The sequence below is a fragment of the Musa acuminata genome, chromosome BXJ2-2, assembly GCF_036884655.1.
Source record: "Musa acuminata AAA Group cultivar baxijiao chromosome BXJ2-2, Cavendish_Baxijiao_AAA, whole genome shotgun sequence".
NCBI classification, from domain to species: domain Eukaryota; kingdom Viridiplantae; phylum Streptophyta; class Magnoliopsida; order Zingiberales; family Musaceae; genus Musa; species Musa acuminata.
In genome coordinates, this window is record NC_088339.1 from 30,270,426 (window position 1) to 30,288,673 (window position 18,248).

The following is an 18,248-nucleotide window of genomic DNA, read 5'->3' on the forward strand; positions in this document are numbered from 1 at the left end:
CAATTTTATTCATTCCATGGTCAATTTTATCATTCCATTGGTAAAGAAAGAGGATAAATCAACAATGGTAAACTGCTATGGTAGAGCTCATCAAATCATTATAATTTGAGAAATGCATTACAGATTTAACACCATCTCCCCTGGGAAACAAAAATGAGAACAAACATTGTACCGAGTGCCATTTGTTTTACAGAAACTTCAGTCACCAAGGAAAGCGTAAACAGTTTATGTCAACCAGATGCCAGGATCCAAAACATTACCAGGGAAGATGTGGCAACCAACAACCATGTGATGAAAGCCATTGCAATGGAGATTTGGTACATGCCACATGAGAGTTGAGGATACTTTTTGCAGAAATGCACATCCCTCACGAACAGAACAACCACACCAGCTGAAGAGCACGCGGCTGCAAGTGTGAGTGTCGCTGTTACCTGCATCAAATTAGGATACCTGTTTAAATCTATGAGTAGTTCTAATTTGTACTCTCTGTGATAAGTAGGAGAACAAAAGACCTTATAATAATCAACAACATTTTCAAGGGACAGCACAGATTAAGGAGAGTTGAAAATGAATGCGATGAAGATGTGCTTCGACTAACAAGCGATGCACATGGAGACATTTAGCATATTTCAAAAAGGATAACTTTCAGATTAAGTCAACCAGCTTTGATACTTATAATAACTTGGAACTTTTCTGCACTTCTGATCCGAGCTTCTGAGCTTGGATGACTCAGGTACACAACCCCACCAACTAATTCTAGTCATTAAAACAATTGAAGAAAATATATTAACCCACAACAAAAGGGAAACAACATGGATGAATGAAACTGTAAAATGATCCGTTGATTTCAGGAACCATTCGGGGAAATTGATGGTTCTTAATGTTCTTCACATTGTACAGGTTCTGGTTTCCAGACTTGTCTAAACTGGATGTAACAAAAAAAAAAGAAATTGGAAAAAGGTGAGGCAATTAGAACTTTTAAATGCCATAAACCAAGCAGAACGCTCACAGTTCAGCTTCTTTAAATGGTAGTAAATAAAGAAAAGAAAAGAAAAGATTCTCTATATTCTACAGAATGTGGCACTAAAGTTCTTCTGTCATTACTGTTGATGCATTGCACTTGAGTTTCAGGCATAATGATGACAAATAGAGAAGAAAAAAAAGAAGACAAATAGAGCAAAAGGATGAAAAGAACTTACCCAGTCACCAACTACAAACAAGCTTACTAGCAAAGGATTATGCAAATCTCTTTTGAACTTCAGAGCATGTAAATCAAGACATAGGAGCCCAAAGCTCCACAAAATTTGTAGTGCCATAGAAGCAACCAAATAGCTGCATGCAAAAGCTGCTGTCAGAATTTTATTCAACATGAGGTTCAGAAACATCATAGGGTATTTTGAGCACCAATCGAACTTTTCAACAAATAAATTGCGATAATTTTAATTATCTCTAACGTATAATACACTACCTGGCACAGTTTCGATGATGAAGAAGCCTTTTATAGCTGAGCTTACAACTATTGGCAAATGTTGTCAAGATCAGGACAAATCTCAAAGGGCTGTATTCTAGATAAAGTCATAGATCAAGTCATGGATTGTGGGTTCTTTTTATTTCTATTGTTTTCTTGCCTGGATTTAGAAGAGAGCCCCCTATTCTTGACAAACTCTTAAAAGATAAACTATAGAATTCTTGAAATCACATTTTCGAGGTGAAACATTAATAGAGCACTTATAGGCATGATATCAACAAATAAACACTAACTAATGTTATGAACACAACATGATAATTGGCTATTAAACATTTTGCAGATAGGGGATACAAAGCCTAACATAAGCAGGTATTACACACATAGTAAATTGTGCTCGTATCAATAAATGGATAAAATTGTGGCCCCTACAGGCTACATAAGGTAAGAACTCCTGAGTAGTTCTTAAACCTAATATATCAAGCATAAAATTTCAGTTAACCAGAGCATGCATGTAAGTGTAATGACGTATACATGGCTCAAAATTAAGTAGATAATGGTAGCCAGTGACATCATACTTATCTTTTATCTAAAATTCTAAATATACACACTAGTCCATATCATGTCAAGATTGTTTATTCATTCATTCTAGCGACATTGTAGTTTAAGTTGCGACCAAATTGGTCCCTCTAAAATGCCTATGAGAACTATTGTTTCAATCCATAAGCATGTATTCATTTGAAATGTGAAAATCAAGATACTGGCACCAAATATGTTATCCTTCAACTAAATTAAGAAATGAGAAGGATGGAGCTTTTATGGGTACCCACTAATATTGCGTTATCAAATATCCCACTTGCAAATAAAAAAGATATCTGACATCTTATAGGAAAAGGTGGGTTTCACCAAAGCCATTGACCATGTTATCCATGTATATACTAATACTCTCTTGTGCTGTATCATCCTGCCTGATTTGACCATTAATAATAATTAAAAAATATCAGAAAACGACGGTAGGGAATAATTTTTTCAACAAAATCAGGCACAAACGTTTGGTCTCTGACACTGTATTTATGTGGTTATTTGAACAATTAATGCATTTTCATTTTGCTTATTTATCCATTCTCTGTTCCAGCCTTGATCGAAGAAGTAACATCCAAAGACAACAATATTCTCGAGTTATCCTATCTCTGCAAACCACTACAAATTCCAGATATTACTTGTTTTAACAGAAGAGGATACACACCTACTACCAGAGTGCCAGCACTTAATGGAAGCTCAATTTGTTTCCACCTGAATCATTTAGTAACAATCTTCTAGACATCTATACATACACTATCAGCTGTGACAAAATTCAATTGTCAGGTACCACAAAACATGCAGGGAACGAAACAGGCAAATCACAGTCAAAAAAATTCTCCAACAAGGTAGGCGGTACCTTCCAAGCTTGCCCCAAAAGGAGGAAAAAAGAAGAAAGAAAGAGTCTTTCGGTAATAAGAAGCATTAAGATATATTATGAAAAATATTCTGTATGCATATCTAGATTAATCCCATGAGGCCATCAAATTTTCTAGTTCGTTGTTCGACTCTAATAAAACATCTCCACTGTTGACAAGAACAACCTGCACATATAGGTTTCTTGTAGTAAATGCTATATTACAGCCTATTAACTTCTACCGCAAACCAAAATACTAGAAATATAGAACAGCAGAACAAGTAACGAATGCAGAACACAAACAAAGGTTATGTAAATTAATCATAAATGTCCCAAGAAGACATCAATTCTGAGAAACTGAACAATGCACGAACGATATCAGATCAATAAAGCATGGGATTCGAGGGTTGCTACCAGAAAGCGGTGTAGCTGGAGAATCCAAAAGCGGAGAGCATCACCCCGATGGAAGCCCCGGCAAACGCGCACTGCCCGACCCGCAGAAGGAGCCCGCTCCAAGTCCCAGGGCTGCCCACCGCGACCTTCATCTCCTCTTCCTCCTCCAAAGGGACCTTCAGAAGTACCCTAAATCTCTTCAAATCGTTTCCAGCGGTGAATCCCGGATCAAATTTCCACCTTAATCCCCGAATCCGGTAGCCGATTCCAGCCTCAAACCCTCGATCACCGATTCGAAGCCGAATTGAAAGCGATCGATCTCGAATTTTTCCAAGACGGGAAACGATGAAGGCGAAATCTAGGACGGCAAAATTAACGAGACCACCGCACGGTTGGCGGCATTTGGTCGGAAGCCCATCACCAGGTGTTTGCGAGTTTGCATGGATCTCTGCATAGAAGATTTCGAGTCTTCTCCGTCACCAGTGGGATTCTTATCGTTTTTTTTTTTCCTATAATTAATCACATTTAATTTTACATTAAAAACAAATTAAAAAAGGGCATTTGAGTGGACCCCAAAGGCAATGTTGCGTCCGAGACTCGCTTTGTCGGAATTATAAGGAAAACTCATAATATTAAAAGGTTCTCATGGTTATTATATAAGATATTTAATCAAATACTAATTTTTTTTAATCATTTTCAACGCTTCATTTGTTATAATATTTTATTTAATTTTTATGAACTAATTATCATCATCATCATCATCATCATCATCATCATCATCATCATTATGATTTTTTTATTATTTTCATAATAAATAAATATATGATTAATCTCATTAAGGGTTTCATAGTAAATATTTCTAATCTTAAAATGACATAGGATAGGAACGTTGGCACTATCGAGAATGCTGAACCTTTGTAACCACATTTAATGGTGCGGGTGCTCATTCTCAAATTCGGTGCTAGTGAAATTTGAGCCTCCTTAAACATAATAGTATGTATCGGCCTTGGCCTTTATTTTCTTTTCAAATGGTGAATTTTTTTAAAAAATACTTCTTTATTTTTTATTTTTCAGAATGCTCTTATTTTAAAAAAAATAAAATAATATATTTTTCAAATAATCATTTTATCCCTTTTTGATCATCGCCCTTCATCTATTGTTTAGTTGGGCCTTCGCCCCATTGGTCGTCACTTGTGACCCTTGCACAAGGGTTCGTCGCCCACAACCCTTGTCATTGATGCTTGTAAACTTGTCTCTTTCCCTTCTTGTTTGTTATTCTCACTGCTAGTTGCAGTCCCGATTCCTTCCCTCCTCCGTAGCTTTCATCGTCGGCTGTAGGAAAGGAAGGGGGCGTGCCATTAATTATGAGCGAAAAAGGAGAAGGGAGTGATCGTATGCCCTCATCGTCAATCGCAAGAGAGTAGGGGAGGAATACGCGAGGAAGGAGAGGAGGCAGCCTACACGTTCTCATTATCGAATGCAGGGGAGGAAGGAGGAGGGGGGTGCACGTCTTAATTGTTGCCACCTAGTGTGAGGGTCATGAGCGAGACAGTGTAGTGATTGAGCCAATAGGGTCAACAAAAACGGCCTCTGTACGTTATGAGCAATGACAGATCCAACGAAAGAAGAGATAAATTAATTTTTTCATAAGGGCCGAAGGCACTATGTCGGAAATTCCAAAAAATAAAAAAGTTTTGTTAGAAAATTCGCCTAACAATAAAATAAAAGGAAATGACCCGTTCTCTACTAATAAAGGCAGATGTACTCATCATTCTGCGTCCAGATTTGCGGTCTCTTCGGCTATAGTTGCAGGGTGGACAATCAGATTCGTCGATTGTTACAGTATGCATCACCCTAATCGAGCAAAATAAACTTTCTGGGGATAATACTCGCAGAAGAAAGTTCAACGCATGAATCTTACAAGTAAAGAGAAGAGGCAAAAGCTGGAACTACATTAGCCAAAATTCCAAAGTCATGACTATGACACGTTCCAAATTCATGAACTTAATCTTTGTTACAATTTCGCAAGATCCCAATGTTTGACTGGGACTCTGAAATTTTCAAAGTTTTGACTGGGACTCGAAATTTTCAAACAACCAATAAATTTTCAGAAGCTTTCTACGTTGATGCTAACAACAACCTACACAAACTTGATTGATGTTGATTTTTGACGCAAAATCATCGAAGATAATGACTATGCAACAGGTGGCCTTAGCACATGATCCTGAGAAGTATCAATAGCTGCTGGAGCTGTCCATTGCCACATGCCCATCGGTAGGTAGTTTGGATACGGAATGGTTTTGCTGTGAGCTGCAGCTGATGTCTCATGGAATGTTGCAGCAGCAGGTTGAGTGATGAACTGGGGTGTGGTGCTAATGACTTTGAGCATCTCTTCGATCCGTGCTTTCTCAGCCTTTAGCCTCGTCCTCTCATCCCTTAGCTCCACTTTCTCTGCCTACAAGTCATGCCAACCAATCAAAGAGTAAGAACGTTTTTATGATGTCACTGACACAACATTTATATAAGTGTGTGCATTGATACTCGATAGGATTTTTATTTTTATTTTTTGTTGATCACTGAATCCTAGTTGTTAAGGAGTTCCTTGGAAGTTGACTGTATTGACAGAATAAGACGAATGAGAATTGTCCATATGTTGTTCATGACTTGTTTGATCATTCCGATTGAAGCCTGAAGAATAGTTTGCAATTTGTAGGAGGTGACAGAGGATCCAAGACACATGTCCTTGTTGATCTTGACCCAAATGCTGAACTAGCGTAATTTAAAGTGCTATTGAAAATTTTAGATGCCCTGTTTTGAGATGACCATTATGAGTATAACTTTATCCCAGGAACAAATGCAATCTTAAATTTGCATATCAAAACTCAGTTTAACTGGCTAGAACTGAAAAATTATTTGTAGAGCTGGAAATGATAATAGATCATCCCTCACCTTCATATTCTTTATAGCATCATGAAGTGCTTCATTTGACTCTTCAATCTTCTTTGCTTCATTACGTAAGTGGTTCAACAGACGAGTGGCATCACCCAGAATGGCAAATTTATCTGTCTTAGGAGGCTTCCCAGGATCCAAGATAGAACAAAGCTCTGTAAATCTGAGCATGTAACAAACACCCTTAATCAGTACAAACATATGCATAACAAGATACCCATAAACAGGCTATTTTTCCTGTGTGTCACCAAATGCACATGAGCTACACATACCGACAGTTAAGTCTATCCCTTCGTATTTTCTCCCGGCAAGCTTTTGTCCCTGGTACAGCACAGGACTCGGCACGAGGTCTGCAGAACAGTAACACAGGAAGAATTCACATCAAAGTGTAAAAAAAAGATAGAAAGAAAATGAGAAAAATATTGGCAAAGTATGCAATCATCTGGGCTACATAATAAACTGAGTTAAATCATCGAGGTACTTAGCTTTTGCTTCAAAGTAGCACAAAATAAAATGGCTAAACTAATTCATTTATGTCATATTTAATACTATGCATATTTCCTCACATATTTTACAACTCATTCAAAATCAAGTCATGTGGGGAACATACTCTATTAACATTGGAAAAATCATGAAAATAGCATAATCAGAAAATAGATGCAAAACTGGTGAAGTACTTCTGCTTTACCAAGATTTGAGTGTCTTCTATATGTGGTTATAAAGAACATGATTATGAAGGCAAGTCTTTTAAAAGAAAACAGAAATGCAAGTCAAGCTGAAACAACAAACATATAGAGTTTTTGCTATATAGTAGTTGTTTATCATGAAACAATCACAAAAAAGACTTAACCTATCCTTACAATTTTATGATCTTCTCACCTTTAATGGAACACTCAATTAGAAAACAAAGTTGCTTCATACCGTTTTCTCAGGTTACCATTATTTGGACGGTTGTCCTCCTTGCGCAAGGCATCAAACCCAAGCATTGCGCTGCACATGACACGCTAGAGTAAGGAACATCATACTGATGAACTATAGATTTATTTGATTAAGGAAACACTATCAAGAATCATGGAAATGTAAACTATAAAATCTCGAGCATCCTGATACATCAACTGAGTCACTAATTTGTGGAGGCATGGATTAAGGAGCATAACTACAGAGGTTAAGGGGGATCATACAAAGTAGCCCTTTTGTCAAATCTTTTCTCTTTCTGTTCAATGGAATGCTATTAATTAAGCCAACACAAAGAACCTAATACATCAAGTTGATCATAGAACATGATATCCATTCTGCTCGAGAGATACTAGCAATATATATGCTTGATCCAAACACCGATGCCTTTGTTTCCACTTGCAAAGCAACCAGAGCTGGAAACTAGCTAAAATGGTGCTTCGTTTTCAGTATAGAACGAATCCAAGAATATTGTTCAACGCATTAGAACAAAATATGTGAACTCTCAACAACGACCGGTTTCAGAAGCTATTACATAAATCAAGAAAACACCGGGTGGAACACACGAAAAAATCACCTTGAAGCCGAAGGATCGTCGACGACCTGGGGCGCCCAGATGAAATCCGAGGCGTGCACATCCTCCATGAACCCTCCGTAGTTTATAATCCACCCCCCGCCGGCGTTCGGATTGGAGCCCATATCTTCCAATAAATCACCGTCAAAAAAATTCCCCCAAAACACAACAAAAACAGCTAAAATATTGAATCCTGAACTCCAAGTTCAAAGATGAAGCTGAAGCATCCGGGAGCGCTGGGGATCGGCTACAAATCCAAAGAATAATCCGGTGCCTAGTAGAGGAAGGAGGAGTTCGGTGTGCTTGCTTCTTTGGTTTGTTTTCTCCATCTTTTCAAATGAGGATTTATTGGCTTCAATTATCATTACGGAGGAGGGTAAATTGTCCCTGGGGCTCATGATAGTTAGCCTTCTCCAAAACCACGCTGTGCGATGGTAGGGCGTATCAACCATCGCCACCCGTCGCCATGAGTGCGGCACACTTCATGCGTAATGCTAGTAAAGTGTACCATTTGTTATTGCACACTTAAACGGGCATACGTTCTGCCACGCCACCGCGGCTAAAAGAGATCGAAGATAGGGTGACACATTCGACATCGAGAAACGTTGTTCCGCCGGTACACATGAATGACTGGTTTACTGTTAGTTGATTCGAGTCTCCAACCAAGCAACCCTTCTTCCCCAACGAGGCTGCGGGTCTCATTTGGGGTTACGAAGGGGCACCGTTACTAGCGCCGTCCGCGGAAGAAGAGATCGAATGCACGTACAACTGTACGCGTAAGAGATAAGGATAACGACGCCAACCCCGACTCAGTCGAGGAGACGAGTCTCCGGTCGTATGGGCATGACGAGCATAAAGAATGCATAGTAACCTCTGGTTATGGTAGAAGTCAATGCTGGGATGCGGCGTCATCGAAGGAAGAAACTGTTTTTTATTCGAACTTTATGCGTTCGAATTATATAAATAGACATCATTTTCGCCCACTTGTGAAATATTTTTACTAAGATATTATTTTTTTATATATGAATATGGGTACATCATAGGATATATAATTGTGTTGGTGGTGCTTCCTAGAAAGATACCTACTACGTTCGAGCTGTTGTTGGAACTTGTGAACCCCTTATGCCCACCCTCCCTGAAGGCCTTGACTCAACCAGTCCAACTACGAGAGACCTTGCGATTGACATTGTTCCAGTCAATTGTGACTTCGATCGTAATATTACTGGTGGGGGGCCACTGTTTGACCGGGGAAGCCCGTCCCCGGTGTCGAGCCTCTGACCTCTCGTTCTATGGGCCCCACCATGTGTTGGGTTCGGCTGAGGCGCGTGGCCGGCTGTGGCGTGTGCCTCGCACGTTATGAGCGTGAAATCCAATGAATGTCGCCGTAGAACAGGCTCGAACAGCTCATGAATCCGACCACATCAAGAGATCGCATCATTCTTCTTCGCTTGCTTTTCGCGAACAGGCTAGCGGCATCTTTTACCACATCAAGACCGAATCTCAAAGCATGATGAACGTAGATCTGACGCTGGCTTGCCAAACATCCACCGGGTTCATTCTCGGAACCTGTTAAACTGATGCGTCATATTAATTATCCGTATCTTCACGGAAACAATCATTAGACTTGAAGAGATAATGTGACATTAAAACGCGTCAAATTTCACTATTTTTCCATCGTTTTAATCAATTGCAAGTAAACGTAAGAGACATCGACTAATTAACTGTCTTTTGACAGTAAGATTCGAAAGTTCTCTCAAAATTAACCAGTTGGTTGTTTCCCCTTTGTCATAATTAAAAAAAAAAATCTTTCACAAAAATAATAGAACACATTTTTAAAAAATCTAAATTTTTATTTTTTTTTTCTTATAGATCTTTTTTTTTACTTTATTTATGTAGAATAATATTTATTTTTTTAAATATGATATTATTGCTATAGCTGTTTGTCACTATTGTGAGATCCTCGTCGTCGTCCTCATAACCTCGACCCCATTACCTTCGCATGGTCACTTCCACCCCTTCGTATAGCTATTATCTTTGTCCGTTATGCCTCTTCACATATCGACTAATCTTCTTATCGTTTCTCTCATCACCCTCTTCTCCAAGAAGGGGAGATAAGGAACAAGAGGATAACGTGACCACTAACTGTTTAAGAATGGGTGAGGGATAGTGCTGATAGCCTTACCCTTTGCTTATCCCTTACTTCCTTCGTACACTTTCATCTCGCTCGTTCCCATGTTGTTAGCACCATCTATCCCTCATTGTCCTTGGAGATAGGGGTAACAATGAGAGAGTAATAAGCAAAAAGGATGAAGGCTTCACAAAAGTGAGGCTAAGGCTCTATGTATAGTAATCTTGTAGATAATGATAGTGGCCATGATAAAAAAGACATGCTCAAATAATATGACGAATATAATGAGTTGATGATGAAAACCTTACAATGTGAAAGGCAACTCACAATGGAGCATGAGTAGCGTAGAGAGATGACTACGATGGGGCAACGAGGCGAAGGGGGTCATCACAGAGAATGACCAAAGGAATTGGAAACGTGAAACTTTTGTCAGAAAAAAATAAAAAAATAGAAAAAAATAAAAAGAAAAACGTTTTGTCAGAAAAAATTGGAAACGTGAAAGTTTTTAAAGGAATTTGTCTAAAATAATAATATTTGAATATATGACTGACAACATTTTGGTCGTATGAGGCGGCGTCACAATTTAGGCTGTGGAAAATTTTCGAAGATGACGAATGCGTTTTCAAATTTTGAAAACAGAAACAACGTTAAGTTTCTACGAATCGTGTTTCCGTCGAATTCTGTTTTCATGGAAAACAAAGATAAGAAACAACAAACAGAAATAGAAAGAAACACGCAACAAAATCTAAGTCGGGTTGGCTGCGGTCGCATCAGAGGAGAAAGAGAAAAAAAAAAACCAAAAACAGGAGGAGAACTCGGTCGACGAGATCGAGCCCAATCTCGCCGCTCCTCTCTCCGCTGGCCCCTCGCCTCGCCATGGATGCTCAATCCCGCGGTCGACGAACGGTACTGAATCTCTTAAGCCTCCACCCTCCCCATCTCGTTTCTCTTCTTTCTCCCTCCAGATCTGCAACGGTTCCTTGTTCCCATTCCAGTTGGAAGAAATCCGTCAGAAGCGAGCGGCCGAGCGATTGCACAAGGTCCCCTCTGGCTCGGATCTCGAATCTGCCAATCCATATGGTGTGCTTCGCTCTCCCTCGTCTTTCCCTTTCCCTAATCGTTCGTTACCTTCTCTATTTCTGGAGAGTTGCTGTTTCGCTTTCGCGTTTTGTAGGCATGCAGAGATCAGAAGGCGGCGTCCGATCGACAGCCGAGGTTACTCTTCTTTGTGGTCTTTTACTTGATACCTAACGATGCCATCTTATTCTATCAGTTTTGTACAAGTTCTACATTGTATTTTGTTACATCTTCTCTTGATCGATGCCTCTAGAGGTTTATATAATTTTTCTCCTAATTTTCCTTGATTCAGTGGATTCTGGGCTTATTTTCACAATGATCTCAGTGTCCGCCGAGTTCTTCTTTTTTTGTTTGTTTGTTTGTTTCTTTTTTATGTTGCGGTTGTGTTTAATTTAGAGCACGCACACAGGGATAAAGAATGATGATTAAAATAAATTGAGGTGACTATTTTTGCTGTGACAAAATTTTAGAGAGAGAGAGAGAGAGGGAAAAATGGAAAATGAACTAGAAGGATTACACTTGAAAAGAAAGCGTTAAATCCCATAATTCCTGACCAGTATGTTCAGTAGTTGGTCTTCATCACTTTTTTGATTAAGACTAGTTTGTCGAAAGATTATTTTATTATCAAGTAAATGGAAAAGTTCATAGATATGAAGAGTGATCCACATCGTTCTTGTGGACCGAGAAAGAAAATGCAATTATAGTTCTTAAGAGTCATGGCTGATTTTCAATCACTGTGTTTCTTTCCTATCTTTCTGAGTCTTAAGTTTTCACCAACTTGGTGAGGTCATTTTGGGTTGTATAATTGATGGTTGCTTTTGATTTATTCTGTTGATTATTTTATTCTTTTCCTCTATTACGTTAGATGAGATTTTTTACCATCACTTGCCCATTTAATGGTTCCATCTTCCACTTGAAAATATCGTAGGTCGAAAAACTATATAGCGCTGTAGATCAATTTGTTAATTTGTATTATAACTTGTGTTCAGCCAATTAGTTGCTCCATCTTCATGGTAACAAAAGGCGCTAATGTTGCTAGACCATTGTTTGTTTCAATGTCGGGTTCTAGTTTTCATTTAACATATGACCGTGACTTAAATGTGAATGGTTTTATATTACTAGTGGCATGTCAATTCAAAAAATGACATGCAAGCCTCTGAACCGTCCAGAACTTATTTTCCACTACAAATTCACCATAAGTTCTGAATAGAAATAAATGGTGTCAAACTTGACATGACTTCAGAACTATAAACTGGCATGAGCAACAATTAATGAAATTGAGTCATCCATGATATCAACTTATTTAGGGCTTATATGTTTTTTCTGCTGTGTATGATTATCAATTTTTTATTTTTTACATTTGGGGTTCCTTTAACTTTATGAGTTAATTTTGAAATTTGGAAACCCTAAACTGCTGATACAGTGATATTTCTTAACCTACAATCATTGTACATGGAGATCTTCATAATAATCATAGTTTGAGGTTATGAATTATCAGAATCAGCTGATTTTTAACTCATTGTCTGTATAACAATATACATATCTCAATATGACTGTGCAGGACTCTTAAAAATTACTTTCCTTTGTATAGGATACCACCTTTTGTGTTGAATAATTATATTATACCAAAGTAAGCATGCTTTCATATCATTCTAGAAATGAGATAATGCAGATAGTTTTTTAAGTTCTAGTCGTATCTATTCATAGTCAAATGATTTTAAAGTTGACTAGATGTTTCTCTGTTTCATATGCAGAGAGATTCTTTTGCAGTGGCATCTCGAATCAAGGAGTTTGAGAATAAGAATTCAGAACTCGAGAGTGAAAATCAGAAATTGTTAGCGACGGTATTCTGCTAAAATAACTTTTCCTTTATGATAGGCATCAAGAAAGTTCATGCAAAAAATTTATGTTCACAGCTTGATGAAAAGGAAGTTCAAATTGATTCATTGAGGAAGCACTTAAGTGATCTGGTAAAACAACTCTGGGTTACATATTATATTGTAGATCATGTATCCTAATAACATGTCAAAATTGTGTTAACCTTTTAGTTTCCCTTTGGTTCATCTATTACAGGAACAAAATAGCTTGCCCTCCTTGAGAAAGTCTCTGAAGGATGCTTCCATTGAAAAAGATGCAGCAATTGTTGCCAGGGTATTCAATATTGAATTTTAGGCTAGAAATAACTACTTTACTATAATGATTAATATTGATTATTCAATTAGCACTTGAATATTTATGTAGGAAGATGCTTTGTCCCAACTTCGGACCATTAAGAAACGATTAAAGGAGGCAGAAGAGGAGCAATACCGAGTATGTAATTTATGATTGTTGAGTTGGAATCAAAATGTTTCAACTACTGATACTGCTTTTGTCAGTAGGCTGAACAGGATGCTGCAGCTCTAAGAGCAGAATTAAATTCACTGCAACAACAAGGTCTAGGGACTTCGTTTAGCAGTGTCCCATTAGGTAACTCACCAGATCATGTTCTTTCCCTGGAAAAGGAAATAATGGAATTGAAAACCGAGTTACAGGTAAGTATGTATGTATTTCTTTCTTTAACAATTTTATTTTTAATCGATAGTTTAATCTTTTAAACCCATATGTTGTTTTGTTGCTTAATACAGCACATCTCACTGTTGAGACAACAAGAGCAGCAGAAACTATCTGAAGAACAGTTCCGCAGTTCTTCCCTAATGGCTGAAAAGAAAGAGCTGGAAGATAAAATTGCATCTTTCACCAAGAAGATTTCAGGTACCCCCAAGTAAATGATGTTTTCTTATAATCCACGAGAAGACCAAGTGTGTTTTTAAATTTTAATCACTTTATTTTAGAACCACTAGTCAAACACATGAGTGTGAAGTATTCTTTTGGTGTTATAGAATGGTGCTTTTTATTTGGCAATATTTTTCACCATGTTTATCTTCTTTGGGTGCAGAAAATGCTTCAGATTTAGCTGTGCGCAAGGCAATTTCAGTGGTAAATCACAAATTCTGAGGATCCCTATATAGTTTGTTTCATGCTATAATTAATTGAAGAAGAGAACAATTTTATGTTCACGTATTCTTTTGTGTCACATGATTCAATGTTTGTTTTCTTTTGGCCTCTTCTGACAATTAAGTGAAAGCCAGTTGTTGGCTAATACATGTTCATTTGTTTCACTTTTATTATCTTGTACCAAGGCTATTTTTGTATGTGTTTCTGTTTAATTAATGCATGTTCAGATAGTTTTTAACGCTAGTATTATTAGTGTATAAATTGTTTTTCAAGGTTTTTATATTCCACATTGGATGGTAGTCTTTCATGAGTGTTATTCTTTAAGATAATTATCAAGTCAATATGCTTTTCCATAATTTTCAAGTCAGTATGCTTTCCACATTGGATGGTTGTCTTTCACGAGAGTTTTTCTTTAATATTATACTTATTTGCAAAAAATTTTCTTTAGACATTAAGGTCAAATCTTCCTTATGTATCATCTGATCTATCATTTCACTTAATTTGTATAACATTTTCTTTTCACTGTCGGTCTATTATACTTTCCCATCTCAGTTTATTTTTAACCTGGGATTGGCTTTTATGGGCTGATTTTCATGCCAAAATTTGTTTTGGTGTAATACTTATGCATGAAACTGTTAGTTGTTAGTAAGTTCCTAATTTGCTGGCTGCTTCTCTCATTTCACTTGCTTTGCTGTATTCTCGTCGTTTCACTAGAATAAATCTTTTATATTATGCCATCAAATAAATGAAAACATAAATGTTGCATGAATTCTGATTTATTCCTTTATATAACCACCACAGCCATTAATTAGATGCTTTATTGTTCTTCCTAGTCCTTGTATGTTACTTCCCAGTATTCTTTACCTATTTTAGTATGGCATCTACTATGTCAATGTCTTTGGCATCAGGACAAGGAGAAACTTGAAAAGCAGTTGCATGATATGGCAGTTATGGTTGAGAGACTTGAAAGCAGTCGACAAAAACTGCTGATGGAGGTATTTCTTCTTCTTATCCATTAGCGTAGACAGAAACGACTGATGGAGGTATTTCTTCTTCTTATGCATTAGCATAGACTTCCTTTTTTTGACTATGTCCATCTTGTCTCGGCAGATTGATTCTCAGTCTACAGAGATAGAGAGGTTGTTTGAGGAGAACTCCAATTTGTCAACTTCATATCAGGAAGCAATGGGGCTAGCAGTGCAGTGGGAGAACCAGGTAAACTGCATTGCTCAAATGAGTGGACAGTAACTTTTTAATTGAGTATATCACAATTATCTTTGTTTAAATGGTGCATAATAATAAAAGAAGTATAATACATGATCCTATCTATCTGGGACTTTAGGATGTATTTGTTAAACATTTATCAAGGGCTACATTTCCTATTTTCAATTGGGATTTATCAACTTTCCACTTCTTTTGTCTGTGGTATTGTACATCTTATTCTCCTTTCCTGGATAAGTTTTATTTCTCCTATTATGACAAAGGCTGCTTATATTTGGTTACTCTTAAGTAATCCATCAATTTCTCCAAATCACTGTCAATATTGTCATTGTAAATAAGGAGCAGAGTCTTCATCATTCCTCTTATTCTATTTGGTTTAGTCATCTCGTTTGCCTACATTCATTCATAACACAAAGTTGTTGACTTGCATATGTTGACACAAACATCATACATTGGTCCTTTTGCTGTATGTGATTTTGAGTAACTTGGCTTAGGGGTGTCTTATTACCTCAAGGATGTTGTCATATCAGTTAAAGCATGTAAAAGCCATGTCCATTCATTTAATTTATTAATGCATACATTTTGCCAAAGCATATGTGTTTTGCAAAATATTTATATGTTATTACCAACCTTTCTGCAGGGTTATCATTCATGAAAACGAGAACATTGTTTTTCACCTTAAGGGACATTAATATCATATTCTTTAGATCTACTTTTAGTGTCATCTTTTTCAGATTGAACTTTATTACTTTTCACAGAGATTGTTTTATTGTATTTAGGATGGTTCAGTCCATTTGCCTGTCATTATCTGAGACGTATCAAGATGTAGCTTTGGCTACGTTGCAAAGATAATTAAGATTTTCACTTTTCATGAAAACAATAACGTTACTGAGCAAGTAAAGCTTCCTTCGTGATATTCATTTCTTATACTTTGACAGCTTATCGTGCTTAGAATATGGATGAAACTGGTAGGTGATTCATGTGCATGGGTCAGTGTCCTAATCATGTAGCTCACAGGTGAAGGACTGTCTGAAACAAAATGAACAGCTTCGATACCTGCTTGACAAACTCAGGTCTGAACAAGCCAGCCCATCGCAAACAAGTGATAGCAATATTCAATCAGATGTTGAAGGTGACAAAGGGAGAACATCTGACCCATCAGAAGTTGCTTCTGAAAATTTGTCACTTAAGGTTAGTTGTTGGAGTAAGATTGAGAATGTCATTATTGGAAACTTGAGTTTCTAGGAAAACCAAAATATGCTCTATATTTTCCACTATGAAATCTTATATAGTGCATCAGTTTTTACCAAGAAAATGTATTATAGTCTACACAATTTAAATATTAGTTTTTCATATCTTTATTTGCAAATTTATTGAAATAATAAATATAATGGTAGTGTAATATGTGCTCTTAATTATTTATAGTATGATAGTTGGATCTTAAAATATTCTAGACTTCTTTCCCGCTTTTCGCATGAGCGAGGTGCTAAATTCTGATAATCTAAAACTCATATAAACATTCTTTTTCATGAAGTCTTTTGAACTCAAGTAGCACTTGGTAGTTTGTACTGAGCTGTGTGGGTCAGTGATGTAACTCGTCACAGGATGGTTCTGATAGGATGTGCTCTGTAGGATATTGGCACAGTTAAAGATATTTATTAGAATGTTCATATTGATTTTTTTAGCACAAAAAATGTTGTAAATGACCTGCTAAAATACCTAAAATATCATTGATTACCTGTGCTAATTCAACAGTAAGTTATATTAGTGACATACAGATTGATATGTCATCATGGACATATTAGTTGGAATCCACTAATACTCATTTTTTTCTTGGTTCATTTGCTCTAGGATCAGTTGGCAAAAGAACAGAGCAGAGGTGACGCATTGGCTGCAGAGGTTATGAACCTCACTGCTGAGCACAGACGTGCTGCCCAAGCATATAACACACTCATACGCCTGTAGTGCTTTATTCTTTACCCTCTCCAGCTTTGTTTCATCCTTTTTTTTTTCATAGTAAATTGTTTCCGTTGTTTTGTGCAGGTATAGACCTGTACTGCGAGACATAGAGAACAACCTAATGAAAATGAAGCAAGAGAGCTATGCTGTGGCTTTGTGATGATATAATTGAGGTATGAATGACATCCTTCTGCCTTTCTGCTTCACCATTGTATGGATTTAAACTATAAATGGTGTTGTAACAGAAGCTACTGCTTTGCAAATAAAACAAATTAGATCAATTTTCTATCTGCGCCTGTGAAACGTGGCCAGTTCAAGAGCATTGCAATTCAGATATGGCTTAAGATGCTCTCTTATATATCAAGGAAAGATTGGGCAGCACTGTTTCCCATCATCAAAACTTATAACGCTATTGAATTTAGGAAGTAATAGTTTTGCTAAATGCTTTAGTTTATGAGAGCTTTCTGCCGACCTGTGAATCCCCGACTTGTCTCTCTTCAGATTGATGCAGTATTTGGTCAGCGTTACATGTTACCATGGTAGTATCTCTTGTTGTAGGAGAATTTGACGATCCTATCAAATTTTTGTAAACATTATCAGATTCTTGCACTGTTCCTTAAGAACATTATCTTTAAAGCTACTTACATCATTGAAACTTTCTCCCACCTGTTACTTATATTTTCCCATTGATTGGTGATCCTCCATGAGCAGGACTTGGCCACAGCAAATATGATGTACGCATCCTTAAGAAAGTTTGAACGCCATCAATGTTGCGGTGCAATTCAATCAGAAGAGTTCTCGGGTAACAAAAAAATCCCCATCATTATGCTTTCATTTGGAAAGCAAAATGTTAGATTTGCTAATTTTGTTGTGTTCTCTTTGTCGAATTATTCATTGGATCTCAAACACCCACAGTTTCTAAATCATGTTATTGTGAAATCGAATGGCCTTTTGACTGTTGGACATAATGTCCGTCTTCGTAAACTGGACTCGGGTTAACATCAATTTAACTATGAGCAATGCAACTTTACCAACATGTACATTTCTGAGCCCTGTTAAAAAGTGGAATCTATTTAGCCGACGGCAATTAGAAAATAGC

At 37.2% G+C, this 18,248-nt stretch overlaps 3 protein-coding genes across 5 annotated transcripts; 1 reads left to right on the plus strand and 2 right to left on the minus strand.

Annotated features, from left to right (window-relative positions):
* Positions 1-81: 81 nt before the first annotated feature.
* LOC135605985 (CASP-like protein 5B3) lies at positions 82-3,785 on the minus strand. Its single transcript, XM_065096647.1, has 3 exons — positions 3,315-3,785; positions 1,200-1,332; positions 82-431 (listed from the first exon to the last, which is right to left on the minus strand). The coding sequence occupies exons 1-3, from the start codon at positions 3,443-3,445 to the stop codon at positions 231-233; spliced, it is 465 nt and encodes a 154-aa protein (XP_064952719.1). The 5' UTR covers positions 3,446-3,785; the 3' UTR covers positions 82-230.
* Positions 3,786-5,288: 1,503 nt separating this feature from the next.
* Positions 5,289-8,102, minus strand: LOC135605986 (transcription factor bHLH115-like). Its single transcript, XM_065096648.1, has 5 exons — positions 7,774-8,102; positions 7,164-7,232; positions 6,515-6,592; positions 6,243-6,405; positions 5,289-5,748 (listed from the first exon to the last, which is right to left on the minus strand). Exons 1-5 carry the CDS (start codon positions 7,893-7,895, stop codon positions 5,488-5,490), a joined length of 693 nt encoding a protein of 230 aa, XP_064952720.1. The 5' UTR covers positions 7,896-8,102; the 3' UTR covers positions 5,289-5,487.
* A 2,544-nt stretch (positions 8,103-10,646) lies between these two features.
* On the plus strand, positions 10,647-18,088 carry LOC103975366 (spindle pole body component 110). 3 transcript variants are annotated; one of them, XM_009390317.3, is made up of 16 exons: positions 10,647-10,804; positions 10,894-10,978; positions 11,073-11,113; positions 12,730-12,819; positions 12,892-12,945; positions 13,049-13,126; positions 13,217-13,285; positions 13,354-13,506; positions 13,600-13,726; positions 13,911-13,951; positions 14,878-14,964; positions 15,080-15,184; positions 16,208-16,381; positions 17,042-17,151; positions 17,234-17,322; positions 17,861-18,088. In XM_009390317.3, exons 1-15 carry the CDS (start codon positions 10,775-10,777, stop codon positions 17,307-17,309), a joined length of 1,320 nt encoding a protein of 439 aa, XP_009388592.2. In that variant the 5' UTR covers positions 10,647-10,774; the 3' UTR covers positions 17,310-17,322; positions 17,861-18,088. The 3 variants fall into 3 exon arrangements, with proteins under 3 accessions (XP_009388592.2, XP_064952722.1, XP_064952721.1); XM_065096650.1 differs by having other exon boundaries at positions 17,048-17,151; XM_065096649.1 differs by having other exon boundaries at positions 10,894-11,113.
* Positions 18,089-18,248: the final 160 nt, after the last annotated feature.

Coding starts and splice junctions, on each gene's coding strand:
- LOC135605985 (XM_065096647.1), bottom strand. CDS start 3,445: ATGAAGGTCGCGGTGGGCAGCCCTGGGACTTGGAGCGGGCTCCTTCTG. Junction 1,333..3,314: donor TCCAGCTACACCGCTTTCTG/GTAGCAACCCTC, acceptor TTTTGCATGCAG/CTATTTGGTTGCTTCTATGG. Junction 432..1,199: donor TGTTTGTAGTTGGTGACTGG/GTAAGTTCTTTT, acceptor AATTTGATGCAG/GTAACAGCGACACTCACACT.
- LOC135605986 (XM_065096648.1), bottom strand. CDS start 7,895: ATGGGCTCCAATCCGAACGCCGGCGGGGGGTGGATTATAAACTACGGA. Junction 6,406..6,514: donor AGGGATAGACTTAACTGTCG/GTATGTGTAGCT, acceptor TTACATGCTCAG/ATTTACAGAGCTTTGTTCTA. Junction 5,749..6,242: donor ATGCTATAAAGAATATGAAG/GTGAGGGATGAT, acceptor CATGACTTGTAG/GCAGAGAAAGTGGAGCTAAG.
- LOC103975366 (XM_065096649.1), top strand. CDS start 10,779: ATGCTCAATCCCGCGGTCGACGAACG. Junction 10,805..10,893: donor AATCCCGCGGTCGACGAACG/GTACTGAATCTC, acceptor TTCCCATTCCAG/TTGGAAGAAATCCGTCAGAA. Junction 13,952..14,877: donor TGCGCAAGGCAATTTCAGTG/GTAAATCACAAA, acceptor CTTTGGCATCAG/GACAAGGAGAAACTTGAAAA.